At 39.0% G+C, this 16108-nt stretch overlaps 1 protein-coding gene across 2 annotated transcripts in view; it reads left to right on the forward strand.

The window, feature by feature from the left end:
• The first annotated feature begins 2566 nt into the window (after positions 1 to 2566).
• Positions 2567 to 16108, forward strand: part of dnajc13 (dnaJ homolog subfamily C member 13) — a 30913-nt gene continuing 17371 nt past the window's right edge. For both annotated transcript variants that reach the window (XM_085468100.1, XM_085468101.1), the window contains exons 1-9: positions 2567 to 2716; positions 5465 to 5545; positions 13095 to 13170; positions 13502 to 13651; positions 14050 to 14091; positions 14748 to 14948; positions 15063 to 15269; positions 15449 to 15544; positions 15729 to 15820. In XM_085468100.1, the coding sequence (XP_085324226.1) occupies positions 5478 to 5545; positions 13095 to 13170; positions 13502 to 13651; positions 14050 to 14091; positions 14748 to 14948; positions 15063 to 15269; positions 15449 to 15544; positions 15729 to 15820 (932 nt within the window). In that variant the 5' untranslated portion in view covers positions 2567 to 2716; positions 5465 to 5477. The remainder of the gene's footprint in view (positions 2717 to 5464; positions 5546 to 13094; positions 13171 to 13501; positions 13652 to 14049; positions 14092 to 14747; positions 14949 to 15062; positions 15270 to 15448; positions 15545 to 15728; positions 15821 to 16108) is intronic.

Genomic DNA, 16108 nt, shown 5'->3' on the forward strand with positions numbered 1-16108 from the left:
TGTTGCAATAGTGAAGCCTTATGCGGGAAAAATAGGAACAGAATCACATTACTCCTGAAAATGTTTTACTAATAGAAAATTAGCCAGGAAAGCAAGTAAGAGTTTGAAATACTAATTAATCATTTCGATCATTACATGCAATTTGTTTTTTCCTCTCATTTCGTCTCAACTTTATTTTTCCGTCTCTTGTCTTGTGATTGCAAAAAGCCTAAATTGTCTTCTTCTGGTTTTTTTTCCTTTAGGGATCACCACACCACATTACCTGCCTCCATCTCCACTTATTCCTAGCACACATCCATTAATCCTCTATGTGGACTTCCCGGCAGCTCCATCTTCAACACCCTTTCCCTAGTATATCCACAACCCCTCCTCTGCACATGCCCTAACCATCTGAGCCTTTCTTCTCTAACTTTGTCTCCAAAGCACTCAGCCTGAGCTGTCCCTGTGATGTACTCATTTTGCCCAGTGAAAATCTTAACATCTTCAATTCTGTCACCTCCAGTTTGGCCTCCTGCCTTTATATCCAAATCACACATAATATCAAGTCTCACTACCAAAGTATTTATTATGCAGCAAGTACCTGCCTGAGCTCATTCATTGCACAGTATACAGCAGTAGGTGGCACCATCTGGCTAGAAAAAAAAGTATGACAGGAGCACAAACCACAAACACAGGAACCCTGTCCAGTCTAACCCAGAGGGTTGTAACAACAAAGCCAAACTCTCAGCTATACATTTTGTAAAGACCATAAAGTTCTAAATATCAAATTTTAATATTTTCAGCAACAGATTGCAATGCTTTTAATTTCTCATTTACTAGACAGTTAGTCTTTTTGTAGTCTTTCAGATTCTGTTGATCGTCTGGTCTGTTTCTCCATCAGTCAAATGCAGTGGACATCATCTGAGCCAAATAAAAGCTTCACTGATTGGCACTGTCTTCTCATCCTCAAGAACTTCACCCTCCATTTGACTCCATGGAAAAAGACGGAAATGTTTTTTTTCTCCCCCTCATGTCTCTCTAGCTCTAATTAAATTAGACTAACGGGCAGCGCATGGTTAGTCACCTAATCAGATGGCTTATAACGTGACTGCTGCTCTGCTCAAGTTTAGTTTGCAACATCTGTCAGTAACAGTCAGTAACAAGGCAAAGATGTTTCCTCTTTACCTGCAGTCACGGTGAGTTACTTAAAAATTCAGACAGGGGTTGAAAAACAGTAAAGTTACACGCGAGAGTAACTTTTTAAAGAGTAACAAATTGTTACTTTTTCTTAGAGGCCTTTATGATGGTCCTGTTATACATCTCAGTTGTTTCTTTGTAGGCTGTTCACAGTTTAACATTGTATTCAGGTAGTTTACTTTGATGGGCAGCTGAAATATGAACAATGTGTCAAAAAGAAATGTAATATTATACGAATGTGAGTCATTTCAAGACCAAATGCATGGAAAGTGAATGGAAAGAGAAAAAAATGAATATGAATGCAAAAAAAGTAATGAAATATAATGAGCAATAAAATACATAAAATGATGTAAAAATAACACAGTGCAGTAAGCAGTGTGTAGATTCATGTTAGGATTACTGGGGAAGGATGAAAAATACTGTTTTCTACGTGTTTATTTAAAGTTGTTTGAGTGTGCCTGACATATCTGTGTCCTTTATTATGCTCTGGAACTTCTCTGTCAGACACCGATTCGGTCTAGTGTTTTTAAGTGGAGATCCTCATTTAATGTTTCTTCTACTTTAGGAACAGGCTTAACCCATGTGCGGGAAACTGGCTGTATGAATACTATGCCTGAGCAAAAGGAATTGCTGCATTGATGGGAAAGTGTCCCTAGGGGGCAGAATAGTTGTATTTATCCCAGGAGTTGCGTTTTATTGAACAGGCTACTGTTCAGAATTATGTTCTTTCCAGCTATTTCCCCTCTCTTTCTGCAAATTTTTTTTTGTAAGATTAAGAGGTAAATAGTAAAATATAAAGGAATCAGCGAGGTTTAATCTGCTGTCCAGTTTACCAAGCATCCCTTCGACTATCCCTATATTTTCGTCATACATAACTTTGATGAAAAATAAGCAGACACTTTTAGTCATGAAGGTTATTTGGAGTAATAATTATACAACAGGCTACTTGCAAGTAGAGGAGCTGTACTCCGTTTTCATTCCCTGATCGTGCATAATTTTGCAAACTACTTATTCTTATTTATACCTCTTTACTTGAATTTTTTAATAGTACCTTCACTTCTTTACGTGTGTAATCTGTATGTGCTCGACTATTTGGTGAAAAGGGAAATGTAAGTATTATGTCTGTGGTCGCATATTCGGTCATTTCTTCTCGAAAAGAAACTAGAGATTTCCAGTAATAAACCCCTTCCGCAGTATATGGCATCGCTGAACTGTTCCGAGGTCAGTTTCGAAGGTATGTACCAATTGAAAAATAGAATGATTCGACGTAATAACCGATCTGGTATCAGGTATCTTCACAATGTTGGTTCCTGACAAACCAATCAGCTGACAGCCGCATGACAGGCAGGCCTCACGCTTGCGCAGTAGCACACTTTTGGTATGAGGAATATGGCAGCGTCCTGAGTCCAGTTGGGGGGAATACGGCGTAACTGAGCACCTTCAGCATCACACTGGGAAAACTGAGACGCACCGGGCACAGTCAGAGGAGGGTGGGGGGCTGAGGGACGGCTACGAATAACACCCGTTAGCGATTTTACAGGTAAACGCGGCCGTTAGCGCCTGCCACTGTCTGCTTCTCCAATGTTTGCTTGATTGAACCCTGTCGCTAATGCGACTAGCTAGTTCGTCCGTAAAACCTGAGTGATGTGCTAGTTAGCCGTTAGCTGGTGGCTAACCCAAGCACTGGCCCGCCACAGCCCCTTTTTCTGCATTTGTCAAACAGACGCTGATAACAAAGTATATCGGCTGGTCACTGTAGTTAAGCGGAACAGCAAGTGTCGACGTCGCAAAACTATGCCGCCGTGCTTAGCCTGACAGTGAACCGCGTAGGCCTGCTGAAATGAACCAGTCTGGCTAACTGCTTGGTAACGTTAATGCTGTTTGTCATGGATTTACTTGACAGATCAGCAGCCAGCGCACAACCTGCACACAATTTAAGAATTGCTGTTTGCCATTTCAGCCTATTTCGTGTAACTGTTAGTTTTATATTTCTAGTTAGCTGTTTTTTTTAAAAAAGAGAGAAGAAATGATAGTTTTCGAGAGGATATTTGCATAAAATCCTTGCAGATCCACAGAAGATAATGCAAACTAAGTTCCCGTCTCGGTTTAGAGATTGTTTCATATAGTTGGCTAATGTCGGTGTGTGTTGCAATATATCTGCAGGGCACAAAAAACCCAAAACAGGTGAAAATAAGATTATCAAGCTCATATTATGTGTTTGGCCTGGCCTGGCCTAGATATAAGATTTTATATGGTTCTGAAGGTCTGCATCCTTCATGTGTTTCCCTACTCGAGCATTGCGCCTTTTAATTTACATGAGCTTCACTAATATCATTGCAGAGAAGAGAATTTAAACTAAAGGTATTTAAAAAACCTGTTAGAGCCATATAGTGATGTCATAGCACATGATATTTTGACCCTTGCACCCACTCTGATGCTAAAGTTTGTCAGCCATCTGCTTTCCAAAGGAAACAGGTGACCTAGCCTTGTAAACTAAATAGTATTTTTATAGTATGTAGAGTACTGAGAGTTACCTGATCAAATTGTTGTGATGGATACAACCTGTGGCTGCAGTCTAGTTGGGTAGTTCCTTGTGAGTAACATGGTATTAGATAAAGATATTTGGTAAAAAGGACACCCCAGTATCCTCTGTGGGATTGCGGAAATTGTCACAGACATCCACATAACAAGACCTTTGATTATTAAAAACTGTATTTGTTAAAGGAAAAGTTGTGAAAATCTGTTTGGATCAAGTTGTCATGTTGATTATGTGCTTTGCTTGCAGTGTGCTGGGTTCGCCTATCTCATATTTCTTTTTTCTGTTTTGTTAAAATGTGTTTGAGGATAGACCAGGAATAATTTGCTGTTGATAAGGGCAAAAAGGGACAGATGGGTACAGGGAGGGGTAAATCACATGACCCAGCACTGGAATCTACCTTGTTTTTTTCTTTTCCACAGTCGTAGCAGCACACTCATCCCAGTAATGTAATAAAACTGCTCTGCTCTGTGCTGCAGCAAAGCACAGTCTATGCAGTCCCTCATGCTAACATCTGCCTGTATGAGATTATACAGTTACATGACGGTATATTCGGAGGGAAATAAATTATTTCTTTATTCTTCCTGAAACAGCGATGTCAAACCTTTAAAACTTTGGAAGATCCTCATCCTGTGTTGCCATACTTAAAATTTGCCTAATATTGTGTCTGGTCCTCGGTAAAAAACAAGAAACTGTGATAAATGCATAGATGAATAATTTTGCTGCTCCCTGCTTTATTTGCACTCCGATCTGGAGAGGAAGGAAAACTGGAGTCAGATTTTTTTTTCCAGGATCCTGGCAGAATGCTGACACAGGTTCCCCTTGTCACATTGCAGTCGCTTACAATTTACTGCACTAAGGATAGCAGAGGCAGTTTTTCCCACCTTTTCTCTACTGTGTTCTGGTGACTGGTTTATCGTTAACTGTCCGCTACTTAAAGTAATGTTCTGTTTTGTTTTTATTGTCAGCTGGAAAAGCAAACCTGTTAATCCTTGTGCACCTGTCCTAGTCTGGAAGTAAAATTACAGTGATTTATTTTTCCTTCCCATTGTAAATTCAAATTGGGAGCCTGGCCAAACCCTAAGACACCATCTAACTTCTGTATATTTACGTAGCCTCAATTATCCATGCTGGCTTCATGCCAGACTTTATTGACACATTCTCAGTTCGTGAACTGCTGTATTGTTTTTGCACCTATGGTTATCAGCATGGAATGGAGACATTTGCTTCCCCTTTGTTTATGCTGAGCAAGCTGTAATATCCCAGTTGGTTCCTTGGGGGTGTCACTTTTCAAAGCGAGTCTGCAAGAATGCAACTATAAAGGATAGAGGTAGAGCATGAAGAGACAGGGTTGTCCCTGCTGTAGCTTATAACAGTGAAGAATGACTCAGTCATGGACTCCCAGCTGCAGAAGACTCTTCCCTGTTAATGGATAATCACTGTTTGCACTGTATTAGTTCGGTATCTGGTGGAAATCTCAGTCAAAATATGTTCAGAGACTGTGTGACATGTGTGTCACGGTATACTGGAATGTGTGTTATGTAAACATGGTATGGTTGTGAATTACAAAAGTCTGGGTTAAGGATTTTGGTAACAGCTGATATGACAACTGGAAATATAATACTTACCCTAAAGAAATGCCTAAACGAACATCTTTAAAACATGTTTTTCCTTGACCTTTGTATTTGTTGAAGGTGAAAAACTTGCTTTTTAAAAAATTCCTGTCATGGTAACTTTCCTTCTGTGTTTTAGGTCCTGTGAAAAGATGAATGTCGTCAAAGAAAACAGAGACCTGGCCTGTTTCTATACTACCAAACACTCCTGGAGGGGAAAGTAAGAATGCAACTTTTGTTTTGTTTTTCTTTTTTTAGACTCACAAATAGTATTTCAGTGTCTTCGGTATATTTTGTTTCAGATGTTATGCGTATAATTTCACAAAACAGTGGATCTAAAGCGGAAATGTCCCCAAATTATCACTTAGATCTTTCTTTATTTTTGGCTTCTTTATCTTGGGAAAATATAGGGGGTCATGCATGAAAAGCTGCTTTACTAAATGATAGAGCTAGTGTTCTTTTTCTGTCAAACATTGTAGGTGGTAATGAGTGCCTATCAGGAGATTAAACAACAGTAAACACTGTATTATATCTTGGCTGGGACAAGACATCAAACATTTTTGTTATGTCAAGAGCCTATTGGACTGGGGAAACATGCCTTCTTTCATGTTTACTGCCTACCTTATAAAAATTATAAGCTAATGTGTTTTATGTGTGTAGAAAAGTTAAGATACCCAACTGATTTTTATCCTAACTATGCCTTTAGGAAGTAACTGAGCCACTGTATGTTAATGCATTTTTAAAAGGAGATTAAAAACGGTTATGATGTAATACAATACAATGAAGCCAACGTACTTATCTGTGAACATGTATCTGATTAGCCCCCAAAGTCCATCATACACCGATTTATGGGACATTATACAGCATTTAAGTTGTGTCAGTGTGCAAATTGAACCCTTAAACCGGCAAATGTGTAAAACTAGTAGCTGCCCTGTACTTGGAAGCCCTCAAAGCTAATAGAAAGGACAAGTCCTAGTTTGAGCAGTCAGGAGGTGGGATCACATTACCAATACTTGCTTTCTAAATGCCTTTGTCCCATTAAGGCCTGCTATTGACCTGGGAAACTTAAGCAGGGCTGCAAAGCATTAGCCATCGTCAGAGGTTCATCCACTAATGCTTCTTGAAGTGTCCGGCAGAAACGCGCGTTGATGTACGATGACCCCTACAGTGAACACATCCAGTGGCTCTTTTATGCTCTGAGGAATCTTGTTGGTGTGGGAAGCATAAGTGAATATCCTATGATTGAGCATTTCTATCCTCATAGTCTCTTCACATCCTTTTGGGAATGGTTTTCTGAGCAGGGAAAATTTGAATCGTATGTAATGGCCTTTTCATTCATCCCATGTTAGCTGAACATCTATGGGAGACTTGGGACGAATATGTTTGCTAGTGCTCTACACTGCCATCACAAGAAAGCCAGAGCTCATTTTCCCAGATATGATTTAAACTCAATCCTAGACCAGAGGTCAGCAGCTCTTCTTCTAATAGAAGAATCTGTTAGAAGAGGCTTTTTAAAAAAAAAAGAAAACATTGACCAGAAAATTATTTGTGACTGGCCTGTTATGATTATTTGGTACTTTTCATCGCAGCTATGAAATCATAGAAATTTAATAAAATAAGATGTTTACTTTTCTTATGAAACAATTTTGAAGTTGTGGTAAAAAATAAATATGATCATGTTTGGGATTATTTTGAAATGGAGTAACTGTGAAGTTAGGCAGGGCATTTCATGCAACATGAATGAAATGTATTTGTACTACTGCAATTTGACAGTAAATGCAACATATAGTAGCCAAATGGCTTTAAAACAAAAAATAAAAATAAAAGATGTTTTAGATTTCATATAATTTTGTCAAGCTGCAACTAAAGCATACCAGTGAGCCATAAGCATTGTTGGTTTAAAAAATCTGTTTACATGTTCTTAAGTATTTTTTTTCCTGATTTCACCCTTCTTATGCCTGAGCAACACGAGGATCCAATTTAAGGTCCTTTTAGTGGTTTATCGGACTTGCAAGGCTCACGTCATGACCCTCCTGACCCAAGTTAAATGCAGGTCATTAGGTCAATGCTTTAGTGAACAGGAATTTCTATCCTTATAGTCTCTTCCCATCCATACGGGAATGGTTTTCTGAGCAGGAAAAGTATGTGAATCACATGTAATGGCCTTTGTAAACATAAATTGTTGCCATCAACATTTGAAGGTCACTTTACTGACTCACTGAGGAGAGTGAGAGAAAGTGACAGAAAGTTAAGAGTAGGGCGGCAGAGAATTATGCGAGTGGGTGATCACAGAGAAATGAAAATGAAACTTGAGCTGGTGCTTGTGTAACCCATTTCTGTGCTTCAGACAGAAAACGTAGACAACCTGAGATTGAGTTGAGCAGTCTCTCTGGTGCAAGTCAAACGCAGTTTAGAGGATCTGCCACACAGGGCTTTGATAGATCAGCAGAGAGAAAGATTCTCATTAGGGTGCAGGTTTTCATCTTGCTTTATACCAGCTTTATTGTGGGTGGCTTTTGTCTTTAGTGGGTAGTGAGAAATATCTTATACCATTTGGTTTTAACCAACCAATTAAGCACTTTTTTGCCACACCACGAAGCATGCCAAGGAATGATGTTCTTGGTTTTATTTAATTATGCAATTGCAATACCCGCAGTAAGAGGAAGCTGTTTCAGGTTGCCACAGGAGTGCCTCAGAGTCACACTCTAATGTGTGATAGAGACAGACTTTGTGACATGTCATGTGACATTGCCAGTTGCCTTACAGAAGGAATAAAAGGACAAATTGTCAGTTAATCAGTTTGTTTTTGCCAAAACATCACAGTTAAGGAAAAAAATAAAATTAAAAAAAGATTTAATAAAGAAGATATGTGAGTTGTTGCATTTATCCATTTTCAAATGAAACCCTTTTCTCAGAACTTTAATTATTTCTTATAACTTTTGGTTGGTTTTCTATTTTTTGTTTAACTTTTTTTTTCTTACACTTTACTAAATCATCTCCATCAACCCCTTTTTTAACAGCACTGTGCTACAAACTGACTTCCTATAGGCAAAGCTTGCAGAAATAGAGACTTAAGGAAAGTATAAATAAATGGCTCAAATTGTCTGTAAGAGAGCCTTCATGCACTTTACCAATTACAGTAGGACAGCCCTTATGTTTTATTTATAGAACTGCAGTAAATCTACAGCGTAGGCTATGGCTTAGCTGTGTACCATATGCTGTACCTGATGTGTACCTTCCCAGAAATGTAACTGTACATCCCAGTGATGCAGACCTCCACTGTGATTGGTCTGTTTGGTAGTAAACACAGTTTATTGATTAGCACAAAGATGATTTCGCAGTGAAACAAAATGTATTAAGCTATTACTGTATCTGTCTTCCTCAACTTCCTCGACTTCCTCAAATGGAATACTTTGTATTCTGCCAGTGTAGACAGATGGAGGTTTTCCTCATAATAGCTCTAACAGTCCATATACGCAGGGCCGGTTGTTCAGAGTCTCTCCTTCCTCCATTTCAGTAAAAGTAACTGTTCAAGAGTTTCTCAAAGTTCAGTGTGAATGGCTCAGTTTCGCTTGTGATGGCAGAGCGATACAAACACACCAGCACACTAGCATAAATGTCACTCATTACTTAAGGGATTCAACACAGTACTATAAATCAGGCATTCGCTTTCCAGTGTGGACACAGGGATTGGGCCAGAGAAAATATTTGTGGTCTTTTCTGCAGGGATGGTGGTGGGAAAAATGTAAAAAAAAAGAAAAGGTTTTGTTTCTGTATTTTTGCCCGCTTCCTTTTTTACACATTTCAGATTCAGTTTCAGATTTACTAACAGTGATGAAAATCTCGTAGACTTGAGTTCACTCACTGTTGCTGTAGAGTTTTCCACTGAAATATGCTTGTGAACATGATTTAGTCAAATCTTGTGACTAGTTTTAGCGAGTATTAGATTAAGATGTTTCCCTGACTTTTTACACAAATTGATTTTCTTTTATAGCTTGCTTTATATTTGCAAGTGTAGCACCTCTATTCAGTCTTTTGAAAAACTAGGCTCACCCTTACGGCTTCCACAGGAATTAAAATTTTAAATGTCATCCAGGAGCTGTGTGAGCACCGTTTTGACAGTGTTATCATTTTGGTGTGTGTTAATACAGTGCCACAATCTCTGTTTTTTGTTATTCAGTTTAAAGCAGTCATTTTCTTATTGCTAGTACAGCTATGCATCTTTTTCACCGTTAAAATTCTGTGTTTATACTTGGGGTCTTGTCATTGCCTCCCTTCATAGTATTATAGTTTTGGAGCGCACTCTATTCACTGCTTTCTGCATCTCTGTTATCCAGTGTTTATGTTGAGTCTTGTACGAAAGATTATTTTGTGTTGCCCTACTAACAACTCTTAAGCTCAGATGTCTTCGTGAGAAATGGAGCACGTTTTAAGGAGAGACGGTTGAGAAGTGTTCAGTCACATACGGTACAGGAAGTTGCCTAATGGGAAGATTATGAAACCTTAGTAATGGAGAGAGGAGAATGGTGATTATATCTGTGGTGTAAACTGTACCTGTTTTTGCTTCTATTACCATGATGGATGGCTAAACACATGATTGTTCCAGGTCTTGGCCAGTTGATTTTCATACCTTTGTATGAATGTAAATCTGAAATTCAACAGCATATGTTTAAAATGTTTTTAAAGGATTCTTGCAAAAGTGCTTTAAAGGTTGTTTAATATAATAGGAATAATCATTCTCATAATCTCTGCATAGTACTGCATAATAATCATTCTAATAATCTGCTCTCCTAAATTGATCTGAGTTGTACTTCATCTTACATTGTGTATTCATTTCTTCCTGTTATTGTGTGCTTCATCCTGAAAGTCAGTTCTTGTTAAGTCTTTATTGTTTCATTTAAGATAATGGCATTGACGTTTACTTGGTTTACTATGCCGTTTCTCGTTTTAATGCTGCTGGCCTCTGTGAGCTACCAAACAAATTTCGTTGTATAACTACAATGACAATAAAGTTCTTTAAGTTTAAGTTTATTTATTAGCAGCTACATTCTACACAGGTTCAATTTAAAGACATGAATTAATTGTTAAATCAGAAAATTAGGCATAAATTTGGCTTTTTTTTTTTTTTTCCTCCACGTGTATACCAGATAGAGAAGACTGGATATTGCCTTTGTACCAAGATTGTTGTTTTTTTTTTAGTCTATCAGCCCACAGAGAATTAATAATTAACGAAGTTTGTGCTGACATCCAATTCAAGCCATTTGGCACCAAGGTCAAGACATGTAGAGAGCCAGAACCCTGAGATCAGGGCAGACTCATGGTTTTAGACTTCATTCCTTAAAATAACATAATGATGCAAAAGAGGCAGTGGTGTCAAGAGAGATGAAGCAATTTATATAGTTTTCTAAGGGTGAAGCTTCCCAAGAAGGACATGACATTGGTATATAAAGGAGAAGGGGTGGGACAGCCTGAGGGATGAGCCTGAGCCTAATGGCATTGCCTAAAGCAACTGCCTGTCAACTTGTGTTAGTCATTTCATTCATACAGAATTGCAAATGGATTATGTAAAAGTAACCACTAATATTAACTTCCTCTTACTCGGCTTTCTCATTGGACTAGCTCATGTTAACGGGACCTAATGAGGATGTACAAAAAGGAAAGGAACTAAGTCAGCATGTTCAGTCTGCACACTGTACTGTGTACTGTGCAAATATCTTGAGCTACCACTCTTGTCTTTACATTTTGGTTCAAAGAAACCAGACTTTTTGTAATTTTCCTGTAAAAATTTGATGAAACTGAAAAAAAATGAGCAAAGACCGTTGAGCCATTATATATTTAGTGAAGCCTAATCAAAGATGCAGAAATGCTCTCAGGTACCTGTCAAGAAGCCGTTTGTAAGGTACAAAAATGATGAGTAAAGGCTAATATATTCCAGATTACACAAGAGCTGGACTTAAAATCAGTGACAACAAATCTTGTGAAGTGATGAATACAAATTTGAAGTTTTTGACTCAAATCCTTGCATATATGTACATAGGAGGTCAGAGGAGCAGTAAGACAGTGAGTATGTGCAGCCATGGGTAAAACACAGTGTTTGGGAAATTATTAAACGCACAGGTATTCCTATTTTTGGGAAGAATGTCGTGGTTGCCGGACGCTCCAAGAACGTGGGCATGCCCATCGCCATGTTGCTGCACACAGACGGCCGTCACGAGAGGCCCGGAGGTGACGCTACAGTCACAATTTCTCACCGGTAAAACACAGTGATGAAAATGGAACAAGGGCAGCCAACATCCAAAGAAGAACTTTGAATGTCCTTCAAGAAACACAGAGAACTATTAAAAGAAAACTTTTAACGTTCAAGCTGGGTTGAAGAATCAAGGTGCTTGTTCCAAATATGGACTTTAAAGGTCATTAGAATTGTACAAACTCTGTTTTTTTGTTTTTTTTCTTATGTTGTGTATTTCCATGTATGTGTGCAGGTTTAAATTAGTCTCTTCACCCATTTCCTGTGTTAAAAGCAAAATATGCAGGAATAAGGGTAGCTCAAGACTTATGGAAAGCACATCGATACCAGGTACAATTTATATGTAAACACACTGTGTTTGCACTCTTTCTCTTAATAAACACAGCATAAATAACTTAATTTAAAAATGAAAATGTATGAATTGGGCAAAAACAGCTGAAAATGTTGCTGTTGCCAAAAAACTCCAACCAAGCACATATTGATCTGCCACATTTGACATGTGCACACTGTCAGCGTAACATACTAGAATACTGAGAAATCATAATTCAGCACTTCCTTCCTGTTATGTTAGAAAGCACCACTCATAACTTCTCTTGAATTTGTGTTTTCATCACTATTTAACAATGAGTCATCACAGAATTGCTGAGATACAAAAGGTTGTAACCTTTTGTTGTAATATGTCAGATAATATTCTTAGAACAAAAGCGATTTCGGAGGACGTGCGCTTAGACGTGACATGCCCTATATCGAGCCCAATCCCCGCATCACAGATTTAAAGAGATTTATCTGGATTTTCCCTTAAAATTTAAATGCATTCTGTGTATTGCCTATGCGCAAACCTGCCCTAAAATTCAATGAATAACCAAAATTTGCCTCACTGTTTTGTATGGAACCTTGATGACTCACACAGACAAAAATCAAAACCCACTGAAGGCAGTGTGTAAATGTTTGGAAACTACACATTGTTCACGTTCACTGTCGTATAGGGCCAGTGAAGCTTGATACTGTTAGGAGTTAAGGTTTTCCTGTGACTCACAAAACACCTGAAAACAATGTTATGACTATAACTTCCATTCCCTGAAGGAGTGGAATGAAGTGCAACCCAAATGGTATGGGAAATCATGCTGCTGTATCCTGTATTCCTATTTGGGGAAAAGGGGAACTGACCTAACCAACCTGAATATGGTTGATGCCGTTAGGTAACCCAGTCTTTATAAAGTTACTTTGGTTGAGTCGTCATTGGCTTACAGAGGGCCAAAAATAGAGCTTTTCATTTCACATTATTCTTACCCTCTCACATGTAACGGAGTGGGAATTTTAAGATAAGTTAATGTGGTTCTTTTCAAGGCTGTCAAGATTATCAGGATCTCGCATAATAATAAAAAACCACCACACTTTCGCCCTGTTCCCCACACTCTCAGCGAATATTATGTGACTGCCTGGGTTGGTGTAGGTGTTGCTTCGATGTGTGGTTGGTGATGGGTAGGCTATGTTTCTGACTCATTCCATCTCTGTGTTCCAGGTACAAGCGAGTCTTCTCAGTGGGGACACATGGCATTACCACTTACAACCCAACCACGCTAGAAGTAACAAATCAGGTCAGTATGAATGAGAACGCCTTCATGATGTATGAACCTCTTCTTCTACCTCCAGTGCCTCACAGATGCTTGTGGGATGTGCTGCTCTTGGCACTTTGTGGCCCACATTTTCTAAACGGTTTAGTATCACAGCTCTGAATATATTTTTCTGTGTTTATCGGTGCACAAAATTTGATCCTGCTGTACTGCTGCATCATTGCATCTTATAAGACATTTATCTTTATGCTTCTTGTACATTTGGAAGCACTTGGAAACTTTTTAAATGTTTGAACTGGTCTTTTGATGCTTTAACATGTGTTTAATCCTGTATTTTCACTGTCTATGTCTGTAGTGGACTTATGGAGACATCTGCGGTATTGGCCCGGTAGGAAAAGGTCAGGGCACAGAGTTCAGCCTCACATTCCGTAAAGGCAGCGGCAAGAAGTCGGAAACGCTCAAGTTTTCAACAGAGCACCGGACAGAGCTGCTCACAGAAGCGCTGGTGAGGATAAACACATGGCTAGTACTATAGTACCACCATTGACTGAATAGACTTTACATCCTGACTGAGGTGTTTTGATGTAGCCTATTGTAGCTGTAGTGTCTTAACAAGGTCACTTAATGTGCAATGCACTTTTTTTTTTTTAAGAAATGCAACACTTGGAAGTCACAACGTTTGATGTGCTGTCAGTGTTGTGCAAAGATATGAATCATTGGAACTGTTGTTCTTGTAAAGAATTAAAGTCATTATGCTGAACTAAGCAGCAACAAGTATTTCCTATGGAAGGAGTTGTATTTTTCCATCGTTGAAGTTGTGTTTTACAATTATTAGTCAATGATTCAACAGTTAGCTGTGTAAGGTTGCACACTGTTGACTTCCTTATTATTCTTTTTTCACAGCGATTCAGAACAGAGTTTTCTGAGGGGAAGATAACTGGAAGGGTAAGTATTTATTTTTGTGCTTAAAAAAAAAAAGAGAATAAAGATCAAAATGAAAGTTTGAATATACATTTATATGTACAGAAGTACTGGGCCACCCACACGTCAAACCTACAGGAGCTTCTCAGCCACTGAAACACATGGCATGAAGCTCCTGGTGCACAATTTATGTGCTGATGTTAATGTCAGATGAGGTTTGGAACTCTGCAGTTTGCCAACAGAGCGTTGGCGACTTGCACACATCGTGTACCTCAGCACTCAGTGACCCTAATTTGTAACCTTGTGTGGTCTGCCACTTTGAGTTGTTGTGGTTCTTAAATGCCGCTAGTTTGCAATAATACCACTTACAGCTGATAATGAAATATCTAAGAAGGAAGAAATTTCACAAAATGACTTTGCAACGGTGGCATCCTGTAATTGTACCGTGTTCAAATTCAGTGAGCTCTTTGAAACAACCTATTGTTTCACAATTGTTTGTAAAGGCAGAATGCATGAGTAAATTAGCTGCTTGATTTTATGCAGCAGTAGCAATGGGAATCAAAACACCCACAATTCAAAGATTAAGAGTTGTGGCCCAGGTTTGTCCATATAGCGTAGGTGTACCATTGCTGGGTCATTATATTCAATGTCTTACAACACATGTGCCACATTCTTGGCAGCGCTACAATTGCTACAAGCACCACTGGAGTGACACAAGGAAGCCTGTGAGTTTAGAGGTGACACCAGGCGGCATCGACCAGATCGACCCCCACACTAACCGAGTGGTGTGTTCCTATGATTACCGAAATGTAGAGGGCTTTGTCGAGGTCTCCGATTACCAGGGAGGATTTTGCATCCTTTACGGTGGCTTCAGCAGACTGGTATGTGTTCATAAAGTTTGTGTTTTTGTATATTAAGGAGCTTTTTAAAAATTCATTATTTCTTTAAAAACATATGAGCAAGTTTCTCTTCACCTTCCTTTTCCTTTCTTTCAGCATCTGTTTGCCTCAGAGCATCGAGATGAAATCATTCGCAGTGCCATAGAGCATGCCGGGAACTTTATTGGCATCACTCTTCGATTGAGGAAGGAGGCTCTAACTTTTGAGGGTTTCATGACAGACAGGTTGGGGAAATACAGCTCAGACGAGAGCATAACTTCCCTAGCAGAGTTTGTGGTGCAGAAGATCACCCCTCGACATCCGGTGAGAACGCTCTAGTTTATTTTGCTCTTCTCATTGTTGTAGGGTGGTGGTTGTGAACATTCTATCCAAAAATTGACTAGGTTTCTAATCTGATTATGTAGTGGATTATTTGAAAAATGTGCTGATTTTTTTGAGAGTATCATTCATGTTAAGATGTTTGTGCTTTTTGTCTCTTCCAGGAACCCGTTAAGCGCATCTTGGCCCTGACAGAGACGTGTCTAGTGGAGAGAGACCCCGCTTCGTACAACATAGTCACCATCAAACCCTTTGGAGAGGTGAGCCTTAACAAAAAGTTGGAATAATTTTGGCACTAAAAGTCACTCACTCAAAAGCATATTGTGTGCAGCTGTAATGAGAGGTAAATGTTGTTGTTTTTTTTGCTTCATTATATATTATTAGGCTAAACTATCCCCTCCCACTCTCTTTTGGGCATTCTCGCTCTGTCTCATCTCCCCTCAGATATTTGCTCTCATCTGTGATGTGGAAAATCCTCAGGTGTTTACTGTAGAATTTATCCGAGGTCAGATCAGGAAGTTCTCCTCCACAGAAAGGTACGTTCGACAGTGTTTTTTGTCACGCTAAATTTCAGTTAGAATTTTTTTCTCTTTAACCGTAATGGCACATCGATCAGGCATAACATTATGACCACTTACAGGTGAAGTGAAGAAGTGAATAACATTAATTATCTCTTAATCAAAGCACCTTCTAGTGCAGGGGTGGGCAATTCCAGGCCTCGAGGGCCGGTGTCCCTGCAGGTTTTAGATCTCACCCTGGGTCAACACACCTGAATCACATGATTAGTTCGTTATCAGGCCTCTGGAGAACTGCAGGACTTGTTG

The sequence above is a fragment of the Copadichromis virginalis genome, linkage group LG9 (assembly GCF_057382275.1).
Source record: "Copadichromis virginalis isolate Kocher_CV1m ecotype Utaka linkage group LG9, C_Virginalis_male_GT1.1, whole genome shotgun sequence".
NCBI lineage: Eukaryota > Metazoa > Chordata > Actinopteri > Cichliformes > Cichlidae > Copadichromis > Copadichromis virginalis.